This window comes from Corythoichthys intestinalis, chromosome 2, assembly GCF_030265065.1.
Source record: "Corythoichthys intestinalis isolate RoL2023-P3 chromosome 2, ASM3026506v1, whole genome shotgun sequence".
Lineage (NCBI taxonomy): Eukaryota > Metazoa > Chordata > Actinopteri > Syngnathiformes > Syngnathidae > Corythoichthys > Corythoichthys intestinalis.
In genome coordinates this window covers 18,138,327-18,162,776 of record NC_080396.1, presented here as the reverse complement: position 1 = coordinate 18,162,776, position 24,450 = coordinate 18,138,327, and the positions used below count along the sequence as shown (strand labels likewise).

Genomic DNA, 24,450 nt, shown 5'->3' with positions numbered 1-24,450 from the left:
AACGCTTTCGTGCAAATTCTACAAAGACGGCAGAGCGCAAGGAGACAAAAAGTTTTGTCTGAGGAGGGAAAAAAGACACACTACCAGGATATGCAGAATAAACATTGACCCAGCGTTCACTCGCTGGCGTGATCCCCCTCCCCTGAACCGAACTCGTCAGAGCGGGTTAGCCACACGGTTGCTAACTGTTATATGCTATTGTTTAGCCACAACTGGATTCATTACCTTACTACTATTCATCCTTCACACAGCGGTTGGAAACAGAAATGTTGTTTAATCCATCTGCAGCCGACCATCATCATTTTACGAAACTATGCGGGTGTGCGCTGGTCCTCATGGGAAACTTAGCGCTGGTCCTCATGGGAAACGCAGACTTCCTTAAGGCAAAACATTGCTGCTTTTGTCTCTTGGTGTCGCTAAAATCGACCAAAACTGAAAAGCTACCAAGTATTTCTTTAAAACGGCCTAGATTCGTAATGGTGTGGATTTCACGGGGCAGGCTATTCCGCTACCTGGGGACAGCAACTGCAAAATATACAAATAAAAAAAATAAAATAATAATTACTGTTTGTCTCCTTTTTGTTTTTTAATTACGATAAACATAGAAATATTGAAAAAAAAAAAAAAAATTGTAATTTAGAGGCTCAAAAATATTCAAGTATTAAAATAGTTGATGACAATCGAATAGTTATCGATAATTGATTGATCGTGGCAGCCCTAGTTTGTAGACAGAAAACTACTATGTAGCCTCAACATCAAAGATGAGTTTGACACCTCTGATTTATACAATTTTCCTTTTGTTATTGGGCTAAATTTCCACATTGATTTTCCCCATTTCTACTTCAAACATGAGCCTTCCTCTGGCAGGACTCTTGACACAGAGAGCGAAAAACGAGGCAGCCTCCTGCACCACACTCAACACCAAACAATAAAACCAAACACTCTGCACTGGGACCAGACCTGGATTTGGACCAGACCAGATCAGACCAGAATTGCACAGCTGGTCAGGACCGGGTGCTGTTTGAAAGGGAGAGTAAGAAAAAAAGAATAGAGGATACGTTGTACACGCATGAGCAGCGGGCGAGCTGGAGGGGGGCACAACCATAAAATACTGCAAGTCCACGTGCCGTGCATGTCGTGTGTGCGTGTATGTGAGACCGTGTGTGCATGCTTTCGGCGGACTCACTCCCTGGGGCCGGGCTGGTATTGGCTGTTGCGGTGGAGAGAGCTACGTGAGAGGGGGTAGATATAGTGTTTACGTCGTGGAGCTGACTGAGCACGGAGGAGCGCCTTCTCACTGCTCCCTGAAACGAGCCACTTCGCTTGAATGTGCTCACTACCTCCATCTGCAGGACAGAGATAAAACATTGGCACTCAGTGAAGGCAGAGGGGGAGCGGACCCGGTGTGGGATCCCCTCGTCACGGGTGCCTCCTACTCATTTCCATGTGGAGAACACTGCCTTTTGTCAGCGTCGGTGCCTGTACTGATGCTCTTTCAAATGCACGCGCGCACAAAAACACAGACACACACATAGTGTTTCAAGGTAAGTACAAATACAGTGGTGCCTAGTGATGGGAATTCCTGCTCTTTTTAGAGAGCCGGTTCTTTTGGCTCAGCTCACTAAAAAGAGCCAGCTCTTTCGGCTCCCAAATGGATCCTCAGTTTTTTTGTTGCTTAAATTAAATTACTACCGAAAATAATGTAAAATTATGCGTAAAATGAATTACTAATGTAAAAAATATACAGTATATCAAATATTTATTATTTATATGACTTTATTTATATTCTTCTGAACATACTCAACATGGAGTACAACATGGAGTGCTACAAAAAATAAATTATAAAGTACAAAAACAAAGACCCATCTAAAAACAAGGTCAACAAAAAGTTCCAATCGCTTATTGTGTATATTTATAAGCTTTTAACTATTTACAGTAAAACAACATGAGTAAGCTTTGATTACCACACAACAAATTATTAAAATTTGTAAAACAAAAGAAAAAAACCAGCATCCAGGTAAAAGTTTTAGCTAGTCTTTAACCAAGATTAGCTTTAAGAAAAACCATATCATAACCATATATTATCTAATATATATATATATATATATATATATATATATATATATATATATATATATATATATATATATATATATATATATATATATATATTAGGGCTGTCAAACGATTAAAATTTTTAATCGAGTTAATTACAGCTTAAAAATTAATTAATCGTAATTAATCGCAATTAATCGCAATTCAAACCATCTATAAAATATGCCATATTTTTCTGTAAATTATTTATATTCTGTATAATAAATTGTTGGAATGGAAAGATAAGACACAAGATGGATATATACAGTGGGGAGAACAAGTATTTGATACACTGCCAATGGGAAAATTCATTGGCAGTGTATCAAATACTTGTTCTCCCCACTGTACATTCAACATACGGTACATAAGGACTGTAGTGGGCATTTCACTCTACTGTCATTTAAATCTGTCTATGCTGTCCTCACTCCGAAGCGTCTACTTTTTCCAAAGCTAGACAGCTAGTGAACGACGCCTTAATAATCAGACTTCTTCCTTTTTCATCTGATTTATTAATAAAATAGCCTCAAACCATTGTCCTCTTTAGACCGTCATAAAACTACAAAAAAAAAAGTACACAAGCATTGCATTAGCAACAACGTTAGCTTAGCACGCTATTCAGGTTCACTAAACATAAACAAAAAGCGTCTCATACAAAAAATAGAACATTTCGCTTACTAACATAATATGTACATTCTTTACAACAACCATACTTACGGACAGATCTTGTCCAAGGATCATATAAGCACAACATTAGCATGTAGGCTTCAGCCCGAGACGTCGTGCAGCCATATGAACTGGCAAGAAAAAAAGAAACCATGTCGCAAAGCGACCACAAGAGTTCGCTGTTGTGCTGCAGCACAAAAAGCCTTGCTGTAAAACTTACCAAAAGGCAGAATACTGTCTGAGCGGGACATGTGCGTTAATTGCGTCAAATATTTTAACGTGATTAATTAAAAAAATTAATTACCGCGCGTTAACGCGATGATTTTGACAGCCCTAATATATATATATATATATATATATATATATATATATATATTAGGGCTGTCAAAATCATATATATATATATATATGTATATATATATATATATATATATATATATATATATATATATATATATATATATATATATATTAGGGGTGTAAAACAATTACATTTTTTAATCGAGTTGATTACAGCTTAAAAATTAATTAATCGTAATTAATCGCAATTAATCGCAATTCAAACCATTTATAAAATATGCCATATTTTCTGTAAATTAATGTTGGAATGGAAAGATAAGACACAAGATGGATATATACATTCAACATACGGTAAATAAGTACTGTATTTGTTTATTATAACAAAAAATGAACAAGATGGCATTACCACTACAAACATTCTGTTAAAGCGATCCATGGATAGAAAGACTTGTAGTTCTTAAAAGGTAAATGTTAGTATAAGTTATAGAAATGTTATATTAAAATCCCTCTTAATGTGTTGGTTTTAATAAAATTTGTAAAATTTTCAATCAAAAAATAAACTAGTAGCCCGCCATTGTTGATGTCAATAATTACTTACACAATGCTCATGGGTGCTGAAGCCTATAAAATCAGTCGCACCCAAGCGCCAGCAGAGGGCGACAAAACTCCGTAAAATACAACAAGTACACATTTCACTGTCCTGTCATTTTAATCTGTTTGAGAGGGGCATTTGTGCGTTAATTGCGTCAAATATTTTAACGTGATTAATTAAAAAAAATAATTACCGCCCGTTAGCGCGATAATTTTGACAGCCCTAATACATATATATATTATATATATAGATTAATATATATCTAACCCCTCCTCCTTCTCCTCACTGCAGTGTGTGTGTGTAACCCTCCCTCTTCTACCACGAATCTTGACCGATCACGTGCGGCTTTAACCGAAGGGGGGGGGGGGGGGGGGGGGGACAGGAGAGAAAAAAAAATCGGCCCCCTATTAGGAGCCGGCTCCCGTCGTTCACTTCAAAGAGCCGGCTCTAAAAGCCGATTTGTTCGCGAATGACACATCATTAGCACCGGTGCCTCCAAGTTACTATTTTACTAACACAGGTAAAACACAATATCCATGTCTGGTATGTTCAGAGATTTTTTTTTTTGGCCCTCGGCATAGATTTGGGAGGGAGGGCAGGGCCACTTGCCCACCTTGACCCCCCATAAAACCATTCCTGCTGACCGCATTCAAGGCAAAACACATGAACTTCAGTGTTCATAGGCGGAGTTTGACTTTTGGGGGAGGGGGGCACAACATGTTTAGGCTGTTTAGGACAGCTATAATTTTCGCCAAGATCGTCATCCATTTAATATGGTACGCCCGCCATTGGTGGCTCGTGTCTGTTGTAGGGCTGCAGCTATCGTTCATTTTAGTAGTCGATTAATCGATGAACAAGTTAGTTCGAATAATCGAGTAATCGGATAAGGAATATGAAAAATTAAAATACCTGAGCTGAGCCTCCAACGATATTTAGAAAAAAATAATGCTCTATGTACAACAAAAGAACAATGGCAAACTTACATAGCAAAAGTCTGCTTGCTTAAATGCTATAAAATGCTAACTTTTTTTTTTTTTTTAAACGCTGCTCTAACAAATGGTTCAGACACATATTCCCACAAAAAAAGCAACGTCTAAACATACCAGTAAACTAAATTACGAATGCATAAAAAAAAAAAACATTAGCTCAAACAAAACTCGGCTTATGTTGGTCCTAATATGGAGCAGCTGGATTCAGCGATGTGAAATGAGGCAGACTAGGGCGCAGTGTATCGACCCAAATCAATAAAACTAAATGCAAGCTTTCAAAATAAACCAATTCGAAGCAGCAAAATTGAATTCGAATCTTTTTTTGTAATCGAATACTCGAGTTAATCGATTAATTGTTGCAGCACTCGTCTGTTGTACAATTAGCGTCTTTAGTGAGCCAAATTGAAACTCCGCTCACCATTTTGGCGGTGCTCTCTGGAATTGGGGGGGGGGGGATTGCCCACCTTGACCCCCCTTAGAACCATTCCTGCTGACCGCATTCAAGGCAAAACACATGAACTCCAGTGTTCATAGGCGGAGTTTGAATTTTGGGGGAGGGCGGGCACAACATGTTGATGACCGCAAAACGCAGTGTCAGAAATAAAATCAACTCACAAGAATATTTAGAATAGTAAGTTGAAAATGAGCAGTTTTTTTTTTTTTTTTTGTTTCCCATCATTTATGAGAGGAATTCTAAATCAGGCTGTTTAGGACAGCCATGATTTTCGCCAAAATCGTCCTCCATTGAATATGGTACGCCCGCCAGTGGTGGATCGTGTCTGTTGTACAATTAGCGTCTTTAGTGGGGAAAATTGAAACTCCGCTCACCATTTTGGCAGTGCTCTTTGGCGTTTCATGGTCCACATTTTCAATCCTTGGTTCTTGCTCACTAGTTGTTGCCGCTTCTGAAAGCTTACGTTTGAATAAATTCCGTATATCCATCTTGCCTCTTCGGTCCTCAGGTGGTTTTGGCTAACTAAAGCAAATGACCGTCTAAGGTGCTAGTCACATGATCTGTTCGGAAAATAATTTTGACTCAGTATGAAAAAAAAATTATGTCAAGGCACCACTGTACTTTGTTACTGTACTTTTGTCCACTTTTCACATGTATTTTACACAGTTTTAAAAAATGACAATATTTTCTACAATGTTGTTAAAAAAAAAAACTGTACAACCAACCTGATCATGATGTCACATAAAAAAAGATACGGTGCAGAGATTAGTCACCATTTTTAGTCTCCAATGACTTTGAAAGCTTGAAGTCATCTAATAGCTAATCACATGGTTTTGGCAACACATCTTCCAATTGATCAATTTACAGAAGAATTATGACTTGTTTAATTAATAACTGTAAGACCATGGGCCCCAGTGTGAATTGAAGCTCAGTATTGGTTGCCAGAATGATCTAAATCACTGCGTTGTCACACTTTTCACAGTGCAGCATAACAGTTGTACAAGCGGTATGGATGGATGTTTTTTTTAAAACTTTACCAAAACAGATTGGTAGCCTGGTCACTTGCTATCTGTCTTATTGAACATAATTGGCAGCTCCGGGAAAAAACATTTGTAGAGCTACCATAAATTAAAACAGCTAGATTTGGCATAGTGATGATTTGTCATTTCAAAACATTCACTGCCATTGTCAGTGACAGACATCCAATATATTTGCACTGGAGGTTTCTGGCAATGATAAAAACAGGTAAAGTATATATTTACTGTAAAAATGGTTAAAATGCAACTGTACTTTTTATATTTGTTCTCTAATATTTTTCCTTTTTTACTTTTTGAGTGTGAGTACTTTTATACATACATGCAAACACGCAGACACGATGAGTTGCATCTTACAAAATGCCTCTTCTAAATTAAGAGAGAATAATGATGTGAGTCAGAGCACAACATACTGTAATGCTGGCTGTGTTAAAGAGAAGAACATATTAGGAGATAAAAAGCACAGTATTTCAAGAACAAACTGTACAGTGGCATCAAATGTTGCATTTTGGATCTCAGTCTCATCATTCTTACTGTACCTGAGTCTGGATGCGATTGAGGCCTCGGAACCAGAGGATCTGTCCACGACGTAGCTCTCTCTCAGCGCAGTCAATTTCCTCTTCGTCCTCTGCTAGCTCCTCCCCTTCTTCTTCTCCGGGCTCCAGACCGAGACCCGCTTCCTTCAGGCACGGCAACCGCTCCGCCGGGACAGTCGCAATCACCTGGACGTCAGCTTTGTTACATTTTCACTACTGCAAATGTGACGTCATCCAGTAATACTGTTGAATGGCACTGCATCGTTCCACTTCAAAAGCTCCTACTTAGCCAGCAAAGCTGAAGAGGTTCTTACCTGACCCCAAAGCAACTCTCCAACACCCACAAACAGACACCAGAGCCACTGTTCCACGTTGAGTGGAGCACAACTGAATGGCTTGCCTCCCCACTGCACAATCACAATCTAAAGCAGACACAAACACATTTGAATAAGGACTTGACAGCATGGACAGAAAACTGTTGCATCAACACTCTCTATAAGACACTTAGTCCCTTACGGTACTTGTTGAACTCACTGGCTGCCATTGACAGCGCTAGATGTTCAATCAATTCTAACTGTGAGAGGCTGCCACCACTCCCTGCAAGAATAGATTGGACGTCTAGTGTTGTCAATGGTATTGAAGTATAAGTATTCACAGCTGGTTCCCAGTTTAAATGAGTTGGACGCAGGTTGTTGTCAATGGCCGGCAAAGAGAAAAAAACAATCAACTATAACCCATTTGGGGGCCCTAAGCAAAATAATGCAAAGGGGCCCATATTTTTTGCCCACCATTTCGTCACAGTGTACTGTGAAACCCATACATGCAATCCAAGCCATACGTCCATATTTTGTATATTAATCAGATTTTGTTGCACTGCATACTTCAAACTTCTCACCCCAAATGATTGTCAGTACTTACAGCAGATAGCGCCAAACCTTTTTCTAAAAGAGGAAAGAACTTTTATTTTTTTAAGCTTGTAATCAAGTATCAAAACACACAAAAGTCAAATAAAGCAAACTGTAGTAAACAAAATAGAATATAAATTAAACAATTGCCAGATTGAGGGCCCTCTAGTGGTCAGGGGCCCTAAGCAGCTGCATAGTCTGCGTACCGAGGGTCATAAACAGTGTATTTCTGGTTTTATTCATTTTAAATTTATTAATACTGTATGTTTATTTCTTTACATTATACTCATTTTTAAATCTATGTATTCATTATATATACAGTGGTACCTCTACTTACGATATGAATTGGTTCTGGAAGTAGTTTCTTAACGTGAAATTCTGTAAGTAGAGATGCATTTTCCATGTAAATGCCCTAATCCGTTCCTAAACCCCCAAAATTCAGACATAAATCGTTTATAATGCATAAAAATTAGGCCTGTCAACAATAACGCGTTAACGACCATGATTAATCTGGAAATATTAACGCATTAAAAAAAAAAAATAACGCAATTTACCGCTCACACTAAATTTGGCCACAACTGCCTCCCGTAGTCCCACACGCTGATGTTTACATTCTCCGCGCAGCAATGCAGGACAAAATGCAGCCACCCACGATGAGTGAGGATGATGACCCAGGACTGCTTCATGGCAAATTCCGTTTTAAAAAGCTGCCTAATGGAAATCTGGATTAAACCAAAGTTGTGTGCACATACTGCTGTAATGAACTGCCCTTCGATCGAAGCTCAACCTGCCTAAAGTACCTCCTTCGGGCAAAGCATATCTTCGCTAGTGTTAGCAATGACGCTAACACTGCGGGAACAAGCCGCAGTCATCAAGCTACACTGGCAGCGTGCGGACTCGGACTTGTCAACAAAAAGACATCAAGTAGGTTGATTACTGCTATCGCTACTTGGGTAGCCAGAGACTGTAGAGTGTAGACCAATGATCATAGTTGAAGACGAGGGCCTTGAAAATCAAATGACAACAAACAGCAACAACAACCAATGATAAACCACTAGACATGTACAAGGCAGTGCCAGCATCGACTTATGTCCACTACAATGGTGATCTGCGCACAGTGGTGCCCACAGTAAGCTGGCCCACCTTACAAAAAAGTATCTGGTCACACCTGCCAAAACCGTTTCATGCGAGAGACTGTTTTCTTTGACAGGGCACATTGTTCAAAAGAAAAGGTCTGCTCTGTTATCTGAAAATGTCAACAAGCTAGCTTGCCTGAGCATTTGGTTAAAAAAATATAGAGTATGACTGGCTAACTTAAGCAGTGTTTCTAAACACCTTGACACACAGTTTATTGTAATGTTTTTCAGTTAAGTGTGTGAAATTTTACAGTTTATTTTTTTTATATCTCACACAGCTTTCAGGCCATTTGGTGTAAACTGCAAATGCTGCATTTATTTGTGTGAAATGCTCAATTTAACAGACAAGTTGTTTACACATTTTTTTGAAACACTAGCTATTGTTACTGTATTGTGCTTGTCTGCTCTTTAAATTGTTAGTTAATTTTGGGTAATATGCCAAACGGTACTTGAGCCACATTGTTAGTCTGAGGCACTTTAATTTGTTAAAGCTCTTTGCTGTATATAACACAGACAATTTATTTTATTTTTTTATTTTATACAAGCTGAGTTGTTAAATAAAATTTTAAAACTCTATTTGGTCAAGTATTAATTCATTCACACATCATACATTTCATCTTAAATTTTTTTTAAGTCAATTATAGTATTTTCCTAAGTTTTTTTCCTGAAGAGCAACTTTATTCATCCTGAGGGAAATGTGATTAATCATGATTAATCACACAGTTGACATATGATTAACTAGATTAAATTTTTTAACTGTTTGACAGCACTAATAAAAATGCATCAAAACATATACAAATACATGTTAAAATTATATTATTGCACAAAAAACATAAAATCTGAGTTGTGCAAAATGTGAAAAACTAAGAATAGAGTAAAGAATGAAAGTAAATACACTCATGGAAAGCTGTCGGAACACATGAGGTGAATGTAGAAGACAATGGGATACACACATACACGTACAGTACAGGTCCCGCTTAGCCAATTGGATGCCAGGAATGCTGGGCAATAGCCAATGGCCTTAAAATTCTGGATAAAGAGACGTTCTTACATAGATATACCACTGTATTTCAATAAACAATACAATAAATGCAATAATGATTTTAGAATTAAAAATTAATTTAATTTAAATCGAGTCCTGGACATCATGTTCTTAGGAGGTCCAGTTTTTTTAATTACCAAAAATAGTGACTTGTAGAGATGTCCCTGATCTGATCACGTGATTGGAAATTGCGCCCGATCACGACATTTTCATAGGATCGGAATTGGTTGTATGAGATATATGTATTTTTTTAATGATGGTTTTATTTTCATTTTTAAGTATTAACTCATTGGCTGCCATTGACGGCACCAGAACTGCAATCCATTTTGCCTGGAAGGTTTGGCAGCAATCGTTCGTACTGTATTTTTCGGTTTGAGTCGCACCTGAGTATAAGTTGCCCAAAAATCCCCAACGAAAATAGATTTAAAACGCCTACATAAGTTGCATTAAAACATAAGTTGCCTTTTTGGGAGGAATTGTATTTTATCAGAGACCAAGAAAAAACATTATAAATGATTGAAATAACAATCAAATTGAGAACAACAGGCTCAAATATTTTTTCAAATAACTACAGAAAGATATAGCCTAAAAAAACATAACTTGTTCACAAACTCTTGATCCAACTCCAAATCAATACGAAATCCACCAAATCCCTTAGTTTTGAAGGCGCGCCTAGACCACCCTTCTCATAGCCGTTAATGTGAAAAAAAAAAAAAAAACATACACAAGTTGCACCTGAGTATAATTTTATAGTATAAATAAATAAATAAATACATACATAGCAAAAAAAAAAGTGACTAAAAACCTGAAAAATCACTAAGTCTAAGTAATCAGGACCCAATGGGTTTGGGTTACTGTATTATCCCCTCAACCAAATACAGTTTACATTCAGAAACTACATTTTGTATTTACTTAAACTGTGTGATTATGTTGGGCATCGAGTATCGATGTTATAACACTCCGATGCTCCCGGAACTGTCCGAATTTCTAAATTTTAATTCTATATTTCGATGCCCTGACCGACAAAAGGAAAAAAAATTGCTGCCAAAAACCACGAACAAGCCACATGAAGTGTGTGCTTGTGCATTGCAACTTGATTACAACCATGTACACGGTGCTTGGCTCAACTTTACAAAAAAAATGACCAGTCAGCTTCGTGCAACATTTGCAACACAACTATATCGTGCAAAGTTGGCTGCACGACCCACATGATTAAACACCTCCAGCTTCATGGAATACAAGTGCCGAGTGCCAAGTGCATAGCTGAGTGCCGCGGCACCGGTCCTCTAACCAGTCAGAACCAGGTAAGTAAAACAATAACTTACGTCTGTCGACCCGACCCCGAATTAAGCAGTAGATGATGGATGGATTGATGTAATAGTACGAGAATAAGTCGTATTATTACGTCAGGCTACGATAGATATCACCGTATAGAACTAGATGCGAAATGACAGACTCGGTGGCGTTAGCACATGTATAAAGAACTAGATGCGAAATGAGAGACTCGCTGGCACTAGTAAATAGCCACCATTTTAAAGCAGTAGACTTCTCAGCCTATTTAAGCCGCTACGTACTTAGCGCATTGCCGCCTCCGTTAAAATCAACAGCATTAAAAGATCATCAAATTATAATCATTAGAAGAATTTATACTAACGCTTCGTCGTAGCTCTCAGCTAAGGTACATGTACGGCAAAAGAATATGTGTAAATGTTTTCTCCGTGAGCTTTTGAAAGATAAACGTCTTTGTGAAAGAGCACTCCTGTGGAAAGAAACTTCACATTCAAGTTCAAAGACTGATATTTATATACAAGTTAAAAATAGCCCTGTGAGAAGTTCATATAATCTAAAAAAATCATCGAGAAGTCAAGACATTAAGATAAACAATGCAATTTTTTTTACCCTGCCTCTTAAAGGAATGGGAATCGAGAATCGTTCAGAACCGTAATCGAAATGTGGAATCGGAATCGGAGCCGTAATTGTTCAATTTCAAACGATGCCCAACTCTAGTGATAATAAAACATTTTTTTTTTAATTCTGAAAAAAGGTCCAAATGCTCTATTTAAAAGTCTACCATAATACAGGAAGCGCTGATTAGAATGAAAAGTGTCAGGATTGTAAAATGCAATGCACTGTGAATAACGGGATTTCACTACTTGAGTGATAATGGCTTGATGTGACAAGCCAGACTCCTGTCTCATCAGTCAAGTGGAGAGCAACATTTAACTCATTGCCTGCCATTGATGTTGATAGACAAACGAGATCAGCTCTAAAAATGAACTGTTTCTCCATTGACCACACAATAACTAAGCAAACATATCAACCTTTCCTACTGCTGTAATTGCTGTAATATTCTTTCATCCAGTGCTGTTTTTGGCAGCCCTTTTAATTTTCGTTTTAGTCTAGGTGGAAAAGCGCCATTTAGTCTTTTGGACGATAATACTTATTAGTCTTAGTCGTATTTTAGTCATTTCAAAATAAGTTTGTCTTCGTCTAGTTTTAGTTGGCGAAAACTCAAGTTTTTATGTTATTTTCAATTAATTATTCCCACCAGTATGCCACAAACTGTATGTAAAAAAAAGTTGTCCGAGAGTTTAAGACATTTGCCATTAGCATTAGCCTAATGCTAACGTGAATTAAACGCGAATGCTATGCTAACGCTACGAGTTACATTTAGTGTGTAATGATCACTCAGCATAGACATTTCAAGGCACAAGAAACATTGCATATTCTCTCTGGCAAAGATAAGAAAACAAATCTAACCGTGTCTGCAGTCCTGATGACTGGAGAACAGCAGCACGTCACATGAGTGACACAACCAGACACTGCTATGATGCAGGCTAACTACACATAAAATGTCACACATTGTAAATATATGACGGAAACTATGGCACATTTTCATCTCGTTAGACGAAAACTGGCATTAGTCTCGTTATGTTTTAGTCTCTCAAAAACACGTTTTTAGCAAGTTATTGTCTCGTCATCGTCATGAAAAAAATTGTTTGTTGACGAACTATTTTCGTTATAGTCATGATCAGGGGCGCCGTATAGGGGTGAAAAGTGATACGGATTCTAAGTGCCCATGCCCTGATGGGGGCCCACAAAGAAAATTAGAACATTAGATAATCGTATACAAATTGAAACATTAATCATTATAATTTTAATAGGAATAAAACGAAGCGTTTCTTTTCCTTGTTTTGTTTTTGGCAAAAAGTAAACACCCAGAGAGCATATGTATTGCCAGCCCCCCGCCCCGCGCATTTTCATTAAATGGTTTCGTCCGCCCTTCCTTCGATCAGACCGGGAGCAGCGGTGCGCATTTACACCAATCAATGACTCTGAGTTCTCGGTACTGCAGAAATGTTTTCAAAACAAAAATCGGGTTATCAAAAGAGGAAAGAAAAGAAAGCAAAACAGGAGAGGGGGTAGAGAAGGCCAACAGGATGTGACAAACTACTTCACAAAGGAAGGTTGGTGTCTTGGGTCAGTGTAGTGCTGAAAATTAACCTTTTATCTTAGCCCACTCCAGCCCCATCTGGAACCTCGTAATGTCTATTACAAAGCTCTGAAACGAGGTCCCAGCTCACATCACTTCGGAGCTTTAGCCTATAGTGGAGATCGTGAGTTTGCAGATGGGGCTAAGCCTACTCCACAATGAAATACTGTAATTGTTTGCTAGCTAGTGTTTGCTCCACTTTTAGCTTACATTTAATCAGTACAGCAGGCAAACCCTTAGCAAGCTCTTCATACTAAAGCAGTTGTATACTGTATACTGTAATGTATACTGTAGTATAGTTAAGTTAAAACAAAACATTTACTCTAAGTCATTCATTATGGTATTTGCTTTGAGAATATTTCTGATAGAAATATATTTAGATTGCAAAAGATGGCTTTCAGTACATTTCTTATAGATGATATCAGTCTATTCATTATTGCTCTATACCCTGTATGTTTACATAAATATATTTTCATCTTAAATGAATGCAGAAAATGCACAAATTAGTGTGTAAAGATTCGCCAGAATGCAGGAAATTACGTAGTTGATACTCTAAATGTGTGTATATCCCCCGGCACTGATGGTGGGGCCCAATGTGATATCTTTTCATGGGGCCCAAAATCCCTGGCCGCGCCCCTGGTCATGATTGACGAAAACAACACTGCTTTCATCAAATAATTACCGTAATTTCCGGACTATAAGCCGCTACTTTTTTCATTCATTTTGAATCCTGCAGCTTATAGTCCAGTGCGGCTTAGTTGTTGATTTTTTGGGGTTAATTGGCAACACGTGCCTCCTAGCATGCATTGCAGCACTACAGATGTAAGTAACAATCAAAATTCATGTTCTGTGCTAATTATTAATGCATTTACTGTTCCGGTTTCATTAATTGCTTGTTATGGTATTTGTTAACACTTTATTTGACAGCGGCGTCATAAGACTGTCATAACACTGTCATAGTTATGATATAAGACTATCATGGGCATTACTGAATGCTTATGACCGATGTCATTAAGTGTCATCCAGCAAATTATGTTACCAACTCCATTAATGTCCAGCTTGGATCTTTTAAATCCATTCAAAGTGAGATAATTTGCCCAATAAAACTAAAAGATAACTGTCATAAGCATTTGTTAATGCTCATGACAGTGTCATGTCATAATTATGTCTAATTGTCTAATGACAGTCTTATGGCGCCACTGTCAAATAAAGTGTTACCAAATACCATAACTAGCAGTTAATTAAAGAACAGGAACAGTAATTGAAAAATAATTAGTACAGAACATTTAAGAACGTATTTTGATTGTTATTTACATCTGTTGCGCTGCAATGCATGCTAGGAGGCATGTTGTACACCAACAGTGTTGACAGCAGATGGCATAAAAGATTGACTTTCTCCCTCAAGGGAGCAGTGATGGTCAAATGAAGCTTCTTGAAGCAATGAAGCTTTGCAAACAATTGGTTCAAAGCTTCATGGTGGTTCATCTGGTCTTCTGACCATCGTATGATGCCGCTATCTAATGAAGTGTTACCGGTTATTATCTTTTGGTGTAAATATCCCATAATACAGTGAGGACAGCTGCGGCTTATAGTCCAATGCGGCTTATCTGTGAACAAATGTCGTTTTCCTGTCACATTTGGTGGGTGGCGGCTTATAATTAGGTGCGCCTTATAGTGCGAAAATTACGGCAGTAAGAAATGTTTCAAACAAATCTGAAATAAAACAATCCCTGTGTTTAGCGTTACTCAACACCATTTTAGGTGTTGCAAACAAAACAATGTCTTTTGAGCAGCAAATATGACCTTTTACTGAATTAACAGCCTGTCCTAGAACTTTATTAGATTTTTAACATAAATGCAATTTCAAGCGAGCTAAGCGGCCTGCGAGAGAGACACAATCTTGTTGACAGCAAAGCGTCCTCTAAATTAAATGATGCTTTCTCTCAAGCCTCCTGTTTACATTACAGCACAGATTTTTCTCTTAAATCCTGCCACACCTAAAATCACTGCAACCCTACTGCTCTTATCTCTTCACATACAATATTCCTGCGTGTTACTTTCCGTCTCTATTTAATTTAGTTGAAACTCAGAAGACAGTGGTCCTCGAACCTTTTTAAATAATGCATGCTGAATGGCTGTGCTGCTCAGTATGATTTATTAATAAGCAAACTTGTCGTTATGGTGCACTTTGCAACATTTGCTTTTTTTCTCCCTGCTCACTCAGGTTGATGTAAACTGCTTACACACTAATGACAATTCTGAGTTAGCCCTTTTTTGACCATTGAATAGCCACTTAACTCATTCACTACAATGGACAGAATACAGTCCCTGACAAAAGTCTTGTCGCTTATCCATTTTGTAGAAACAATTGCTAATAACCTGATTTTTAATTATTCAATTCAGAAATAGCTCATATGAAAGGTAAAACCCTCCCAAATGATGTTGAATGTACAAAAATATATTTGTTTCACTGAAAAAAGATTTATCATTTAATGAAGACCTAAAGGTCAAATTTTGGCAAGACAAAAGTTTTGTCGCCTACAGAAAGTAGTGTGAAAATTGAACAAAAAATGTACTTCAAATACAAAAATTTGTTACATAACATAAACGAATTAAGTAGTAGTGCTGTGAGATCCAAATTTAATATTTTGTATGACTTCCGCCGGCTTGAAGGACTGCATCCATGAGGTTCAGCAAGGATTCATACAATTTATTGATGAAGTCATCAGGAACATCATTGAAATCAGTCTTGCATGCCTCTCAGAGTTCATCAACATTCTTGGGTTTCGTCTTCCATGCTTCCTCTTTCATCCTACCAAAGACATGCTCAATGATGCTCATGTCTGGTGACTGGGCTAGCCAGTCCTGGAGGATCTTGATCTTTTTCCACTGCAGCAGAGCTCCACGAGACCTGGTCACCTGAAGTCCCTGTGTCAACCAGAACAGTCTGTTGAATTCTGTCTAGAAATCGCCTCCGTGGTCGAATCAGTGCCCAAAAAACAGCATTAAACAAAAGACAATTAAAAAACCGTGTGGCATTTGCCAAGGGCCACAGCCTGTCAAAAGAATGAATGCTGGAAAAGTGGCAAAAGGTGGATTTTTTTTAGATGAATCGTCCATTGAATTACACCACAGTCACCTCAAATATTGCAGGAGACCTACTGGAGCCCGCATGGATCCGAGATTCACTCAGAAAACAGTGAAGTTTGGTGGTGGCAAAATCATGGTCTCGGGTTACATCCACTATGGGGGTGTGCGAGAGATATGCAGGGTTGAAGGCAACATAAATAGTCTGAAATATCAACAAATCTTAGCTGTTCCTAACCAATGCCATAAAAGGGACAAATTCTGCAGCAGGATGGTGCTCCATCGCATACTTCAATCTCTACCTCAAAGTTCCTCAAGGCAAAGAAGATCAAGATCCTCCAGGACTGGCCAGCCCAGTCACCAGACATAAACATCATTGAGCATGTCTGGGGTAGGATAAAAAAGGAAGCATGGAAGACAAAACCCAAGAATGTTGATGAACTCTGGGAGGCATGCAAGACTGCTTTCTTTGATGTTCCTGATGACTTCATCAATAAATTGTATGAATCCTTGCCGAACCACATGGATGCAGCCCTTCAAGCCCATGGAGGTCATTCAAAATATTAAATATGGATCTCACAGCACCACTACTTAATTCGATTATGTTACGCAACATATTTTGTATTTGATGTACATTTTTTGTTCAATTTTCACACTACTTTCTGTAGGCGACAAAACTTTTGTCTTGCCAAAATTTGACCTTTCGGTCTTCATTAAATGATAAATCTTTTTTCAGTGAAACAAATATATTTTTTGTACATTCAACATCATTTGGGAGGGTCTTAGCTTTCATATGAGCCATTGTGGAAACCAATTGAATAATTAAAAGTTAGGTTATTAGCAATTGTTTCTACAAAATGGATAAGCGACAAGACTTTTGTCAGGGACTGTAGAATGGTCTTTTACTTTTACTTGAGTAAAATATTTGGCTACTCTACCCAACTCTACTCCACACACTGTGTGACCTGGGCTGGCAGTGAATTAAATAGATGCCCACTGTCCCTGAAAGGGTTAAAATACTGTGATCCCAAAAATGAATTTTGGTCTTACCTGAACTGCGAAGGTTCCCAGAACAATGGAGCAGAAGATAGGGTTGGAAAATATGCCATCAAAGACGTTTCTCTCCCCGTGGATTTTACGTGCGTTGATCTCATTGAACAGCTGCATGAGGACAAAGGTGTTGAAGATGATGGTGTAGTGCTCGGACGGAGGCGAGTGGAGCGGAGCGTTTCGACCGCTGTCGATGTTAAACATGTGCTCGCCTGAAAACAAACGAGGAAAGCAGAAGAAGAGATTGGCATTCAGAGTAAAAAAAAAAAAAATCAATTTAAGAAAACATGCTAATAACCCAGGGGAACACTTTTTTTTGCATTAGGTCTGACAGGTTTTTTTTTGTTTTTTGTTTTTTTAAACAAATTTTTGGTGCGGGATCAAAAATTGATCACAAATTTTCTGTTAGGTCAAGTTTTTGAACTTTAGGATCTACTTGTATGTTTTAAAAAATATAAATTAGAATTAATTAGAATTCTGCGACCCAAATGTTAGTTAAAAGCAGTTGTCATACCTAAAGCAGATTTTCTTATTCAAATTGTTAAACCACTGTAACTCTTTATGGGATCTAATGTAATAAATGTGTTACGCAGCACCAGCGTTGTTTTCGTCAACGATAACGAAAATATTTCGTCGATGAACACTTTTTTCATTTCGATGATCAGACGATTGCGAGCTAAAAACGTGTTTTGGGAACATAACATGACGAATGCCAGTTTTCGTCTGACGAGACGAGAACCAGATGCAAATGCGCAATAGTTTCCGTCACATGTTCACATTGTGTGACATTTCATGTGTACTTAGCCTGCATCGTAGCTGTGCCTGGTTATGCCACTCGTGACTCCGCCCCCTCCCTGACTCACCAGTGAGTCGTCTCCAGTCTCCATGCAGGCTTGCACCCATGGTAAGATTTGTTTTCTTAGCCAGGGAGAATATGCAATGCTCCTTTAGCCTTTAAAGGTCTGTGCTGACTCTGCTGACTAATCATCACACACTAAATGTAACTTGTAGCGTTAGCATTAGGCTAACGCTATCGGCGAGCGACCTTTTAAACTCTCGGTTAGTGGTGTCCAGGTGACTACAATAAATGGCGTACCGCACGCATGCTATTTTTAGACCGTGACGTCGCATCGTAAAGCGGAAGTTAAGCAGAAGTGGGATATTATAGGCACGCCCTCGCATAGAAACCATGTTAATTCTGTTACTTTTCTCCGGTAATCTTTCAAAAACAAACATGCCGATCACACATTGCTTTTTTTGGAACTTGTAGAAATGACCCTAGACATTACGACATATGAAGGATGTTTTCTTCATACGTTTCCCGAAACCAAAAACTTGGAGGAAAAAAGGTGAAGAACTTGCGCGGACTTTTAACGGCAGCTCGGTGAATCCGTTCACATTTCATATGCAGTAAACATTTTGTTGGGTTGGCATGGTCTTTCAGAGGACAAAGAGATAAGCCATTTTGATATTTTTAACTTATTTTTTAGCGTGACTTTGTGCCGTGCTGCTTCTGTCTGACAATGAATGACCTGAAAAGAATTAAAATGGTATCTGATTGCCAGTTACCTTTTCTGTTGTAAAGAAAAACAACTTTAGTGAGGGGGAAGTGTAAAAAAATATAGAATAAAGATTTATTATCAATGAAAAAAATTAAAATTATTCGTTGGCTGTCACTGAGTAGCATTTGCGATCGCTCCACAAAATGAACAATATAAATTACCCCCAAGAACGGTCAGAGACATAGGAAAACCAGAGGATATAATATATAATAAAGACAGGGCTGGTGGTAAAGGGTAGCTTGTTGAAACAGGAGAATGTAATTGTCAGTCGCGTCGATAAAAAAGCTAAGGCTATGCTTAGGTCAGCTCGTTTTTTTTCGTCTTTTTCAGCCTTTGACACTCAAGCCATCTCTTTAACTGAACATTTTTATGTTCTTCCACATCTTTGCCAGTGAATTTGACACCAGGTACAATCATTTTCGGAGAGAATTGGTAGGTTTAGCTCTGTAAACATCTCCTTTGTACACGATTTCCATTCATTTACTATTGGGGACAAGCTCCCGTTTGTCTCCCACTTAGCAACAGTAGCTAACGTCATGAATATTAATGAGCGGAAGTGACGTGTTGCTTGTGGGACACCATTGAAAGTAGTGTGCTATTTTCCTGCTGAGTGTGTATAATCACCAAGTTGCCGTTGTCCTTGTCGATGCTACAATATGCGCTCGTCTGTCAATGTTCATTCGAAATAGTTTCGAAAACTTTATTTTAGAGATGTCCCGATCGATCGGGTCCGATCACGTCATTTTCAAAGTATCGGAATCGGCAAAAAAATATCGGCCATGCCTTTTTTTGATATATATATATATATATATATATATATATATATTTTTTAATTAAATCGTTTTCTAATTGTATTTAACGTTACAGACATAATATGTTACACTCATCCAGAGTCTTTAGTTTAGGCTTAAGGTAGGGTTATCAAATTTATCCCAATAACGGCGATAATTAATTCTTTTTAAAATGTATCACGTTAAAATATTTAACGCAATTAATGCATGCGCTGCACGACCCACTCACTCATTGTCGCGCTCAATCTGTAATGGCGCCGTTTTACCTATATAGAGAGATAAAAGGCAACGTAAAATGAGTAGAGTGACTTTTGGCAGCCTTTGGGGCATTTTTTTAATTGGCTAAAGCCTTACAATCCCTCTCCATACGATTAGAAATATCATGGAAAGTAATGTGGGGAAGCAAAGAAGCTTTTTTTTTCTTTTTCTTAACACCTTATTTTATTTCCCAACGCAGAAAAGATATATCAATTGGTAGCACTACGCACAGTCATGGTTCCACTTCCCATCATGCATTTGGGCATGGCTACAGTATCATTTACTGAAAGCTCAACAAATACAGTAGATGGCAATTTTTAGTCACAATATACAAAGTCACAAGTCTTTCTATCTGTGGATCCCTCTCACAGAAAGAATGTTAATAATGTAAATGCCATCTTGAGGATTTATTGTCATAATAAACAAATACAGTACTTATGTACTGTATGTTGAATGTATATATTCGTCCGAGTTTTATTCATTTTTTTTTAATGCATTGCCAAAATGTATATGATCGGGAAAAATTATCGAGAATGATTTGAATTGAATCGGGAGCAAAAAAAAAAAAAGTAATCGGATCGGGAAATGTCGGGATCGACAGATACTCAAATTAAAACGATCGGGATCGGATCGGGAGCAAAAAAACATGATCGGAACAACCCTAATTTCTAGAGTAAAAAAATTACATTTTACAGACGATAATGTATTTAGTAAACGTGTATTTGATAAACACGACAGTGAAGAAAACTTCCGTTGCATTTCTGTAAGTGTGTGCGCACCAATAAAAAGCAGGGTGAAGATGATGACCAGCTGGTAAACTCCATGACCCAGGATGTTTTTCATCATGGTAAGGGAAATGAGCGGGTTGTTGCGACCGTAGGGTTTCCGTAGCAACAGCGCCTCAGTGGGGGGCTCGGTGGCCAGGGCCAGAGAGGCAAACGTGTCCATGATGAGGTTCACCCACAGCATCTGCACCGCCTTCAGAGGAGAGTCCTGCACAGAGATAGATTATCCATTAGGCCATTTTATTTTATTTTTAAAGAAGAGAGGCTTGTTTCCTTTCTCTTAAATTAGCAGCCAAATGCTCCAATTATTATCAGTACAAATTTGTTATGTGTGTTTTTGTCTGTATACAACTCCGACATAGGATGATATAACATAATAGAATCACAATATCGATATCTCAGTCACCGAGGATCCTTATGGGAACACGTGAAAACTAACTATTGACCTCTTGTCTGAATGATATGCATTTGGTGGAAAGGATGAGGTACTTTTGCTTCCCTCGTCTAAGTGCATGCAGAATGTTTCAGCGTAGAGGCACGCTTTGCTTGCTCGTCTGCTTTTCATATTATTATTCAATAACTGTACAGACACACACATTTGTGCCTAAATCATGCACACAGTAATTTATCAATTTGTTTCTTATTGGATTTGTTAACAATGTGAGAAAAAATGGAAATAAAAACCCCTCAGACCATGTGTAGCTATTGAATGATTTGTGAAAAATTCATATATTATTCCAAGATGCACAACATCTAGAAACCAGGAATGAACCCATTCAGGGACAGTGGCCTCGACCGTGTTCCTCGGGGAGTCCTGTCGGGGTGCTCTGGGAGTACGGGGTCCCGAGCGCCTTGGTAAGGGCTGTTCGGTCCCTGTACGACCGGTGTCAGAGTTTGGTCCGCATTGCCGGCAGTAAGTCGAATTCGTTCCCAGTGAGGGTTGGACTCTGCCAAGGCTGCCCTTTGTCACCGATTCTGTTCATAATTTTTATGGACAGAATTTTTAGGCGCAGTCGAAGTGTTGAGGAGTTCCAGTTTGGTGACCTCAGCATTGTATCTTTGCTTTTTGCAGATGATGTGGTGCTTCTGGCTTCATCAGGCCATGGCCTCCAACTCTCACTGGAGCGGTTCGCAGTTGAGTGTGAATCGGTTGGGAGGAAAATCAGCACCTCCAAATCCGAGACCATGGTCCTCAGTCGGAAAAGGGTGGAGTGCCCTCTCCGGGTCGAGGATGAGATCCTGCCCCAAGTGGAGGAGTTCAAGTACCTTGTGGTCTTGTTCACGAGTGAGGGTGGGAGGGGGTGGGATATCGACAGGCGGATCGGTGCACCGGTCCGTAGTGGTGAAGAAGGAGCTTCGCCTTTCGGCTCAGCTCTCGATTTACCAGTCGATCTATGTTCCTACCCTCACCTATGGTATGGTATGGTATGGTATGGTATGGTATGGCATGGTATGGTATGGTATGGTATGGTATGGTATGGTATGGTATGGTTTGGTATGGTATGGTATGGTATGGTATGTGATGGGGAAAATATTATGTGATGCCTTAACATTAGCACATTATGCCTTTGTGATGTATGATTGCTTCTGTGACCTAGATTGTAACAACTTCTATTGTTTTTCACCTTGAGTCCCATAGTTAGGAGGGAATCTCACGAGATAACTTGATTTGCACCATAGTACACGCTTGAGTTCCATAGTTAGAAGGAAATCTCACTAGATAACTTAAATAAACATTCTACTTTAACCGCTGGGAGCCTCAACTGGGGGGGAATCTCATACCCTTGCGGGGGAGTCTCACGAGTTCAGGTGGTGCATTTTCGTGGGGGCAGGGAGTGGCCACCCGTGTCCCCGTGTCAGAAGTGCCTATAAGAGTCGGGAGATTCCCCCAACTCCCCGGAAGTCTGCCAGAGGATTACGTACGGATCGCTTAGCTTTGTTCCTTTGCCGCTTTGCCGGAGCTTTGGCTCCCCGCTCATTTGTCAACGGTAAGCGATTTTCATTGTTAAGGAACAGTTTGTTGTGCTGTAACGGTAACGCGGGGATTCTGGGATTGACAAACTAGATCTAACGTCATCGTTACCACTTGTTCTTGTTTTGATACTTGTTGCTTGCTCTTGTGGGATTGTAATCAAAAAATCTTATTTATTCTGCATTTTCTAATCAATAAACATCGCCTATTGAGCAAAAGTGTGCCGGTTGCTGACTCACCGCGAACCCGGAAATTTCGGACAACAGTATGGTATGGTATGGTTATGAAGAAATTTTGAGTCCATCTTTAAATGGCTTGGATGTCTGTCACCATCAAGGGCAACGAATGTGTTGACTCATTCACTAAAATCATTTGTATACTTTAATTGCTGAGTGACATTCATTCATTAAAATCATTTCTATACTTTGATTACTGAGTGACACTCACTCTGAAAGGAAACAACTATGTACCTGAGTGATACAGGCGCCGGTGAAGGCTACGATGACAGCCACTACATTCACAGTGAGCTGGAACTGCAGGAACTTGGAAATGCTGTCGTAGACGTTTCGTCCCCACATCACCGCCTTGACAATGCTGCTGAAGTTGTCGTCAGTCAAGATGATGTCAGATGCTTCTTTGGCCACGTCTGTCCCAGCAATGCCCTGACAGAGTTTGCGACGGTGAGGAGGACATGCACAGAGTCACGCCATGAATCATGGGAGCGCTCAAGCAGTCTAATCTTTCTGGAGAGTTACTGCCTCAATGCTATGTTGTCCTCTTCTAAGTCTTAGTAGTTGGCATGAGTAAAAAATGTGGGCAAAAAGCAATGCACGCTACACTAAGTAAAAATTTCCACATTTATTATTCATAATGGGGCAGTTGAGGCAAAACTGTTTTTAACTATTCAACCCAAAGATGACAAAACACCCTTATTAATATGTGAGTATTTAATATACTGTATACTAGTGGTGTCAACAATAATCGATGCGGCGATGCATCCCGATGCGGGGCATGGATGATTCGATTTGATGTGGGCAACAAGCCGAATCGATTCAGCGCATTTTAAAATATATAAGTACGTTCAAAAATCTTCCCTGCGCAATTCCAGTGATGGAACGGATTTGGTTTCCCCATTTGTTGTATTATTCTCATGTTTCATTTTTTTACACACCGCATAACTCTGGTCAAGTTTTCCACCAACCTAGTAGAAGCCAAAATGTCTCCAGATGTCTGCTTTCAATGTTATAGGTGCATCAATAATCTTTCTCGCTCCCTCTTTCTCCGCTTCAGCCATTGTTATGTTATGTCCTATCTCTTAGAGGTTAGATCTTGTGCCCGAACCCGATTAACATTTTGGGCCCGACCCGCCCAAAATGTTAAGCATTCACGTTCGGGTCGGGTCGGGTCGGGCCGCCGCGGCGGACTAATAAATTATTTTTAAAAAATGGGATAAAACCGAGTGCAGGCTCTCTGTATTGTGCATTTGCTTGTGCACGCACATGAACGCCGTGGCCCGCATGTTTTTTTTTTATATTACTTTCCCAGCGTTATTTCATTGTGTAAATGCTTTTATAATGATCATAAAAATATGTAGACTATTTAAACATTAAGAAAACTTGCGTTTTTTTCTGACAACTGAGAATTCGTTACGAAATACACTTTTATTTATGCACACAGAGGCAACAAAAATGTGATCCTTTTGAATCT

General features: G+C 38.9%; 1 protein-coding gene across 7 annotated transcripts in view; it reads right to left on the bottom strand.

The window, feature by feature from the left end:
* Window positions 1-24,450, bottom strand: part of atp2b3b (ATPase plasma membrane Ca2+ transporting 3b) — a 147,973-nt gene that overhangs the window by 25,070 nt on the left and 98,453 nt on the right. For 3 of the 7 annotated variants that reach the window (XM_057829679.1, XM_057829681.1, XM_057829680.1), the window contains 5 exons: window positions 23,214-23,405; window positions 20,766-20,979; window positions 17,376-17,587; window positions 6,977-7,084; window positions 6,666-6,848 (listed from right to left, as the gene is read on the bottom strand). In XM_057829679.1, the coding sequence (XP_057685662.1) occupies window positions 6,666-6,848; window positions 6,977-7,084; window positions 17,376-17,587; window positions 20,766-20,979; window positions 23,214-23,405 (909 nt within the window). Of the gene's footprint in view, window positions 1-960; window positions 1,018-1,186; window positions 1,347-6,665; window positions 6,849-6,976; window positions 7,085-17,375; window positions 17,588-20,765; window positions 20,980-23,213; window positions 23,406-24,450 lie in introns of all 7 variants that reach the window. The other 4 variants (XM_057829682.1, XM_057829683.1, XM_057829685.1 and 1 more) reach the window with 3 other exon arrangements.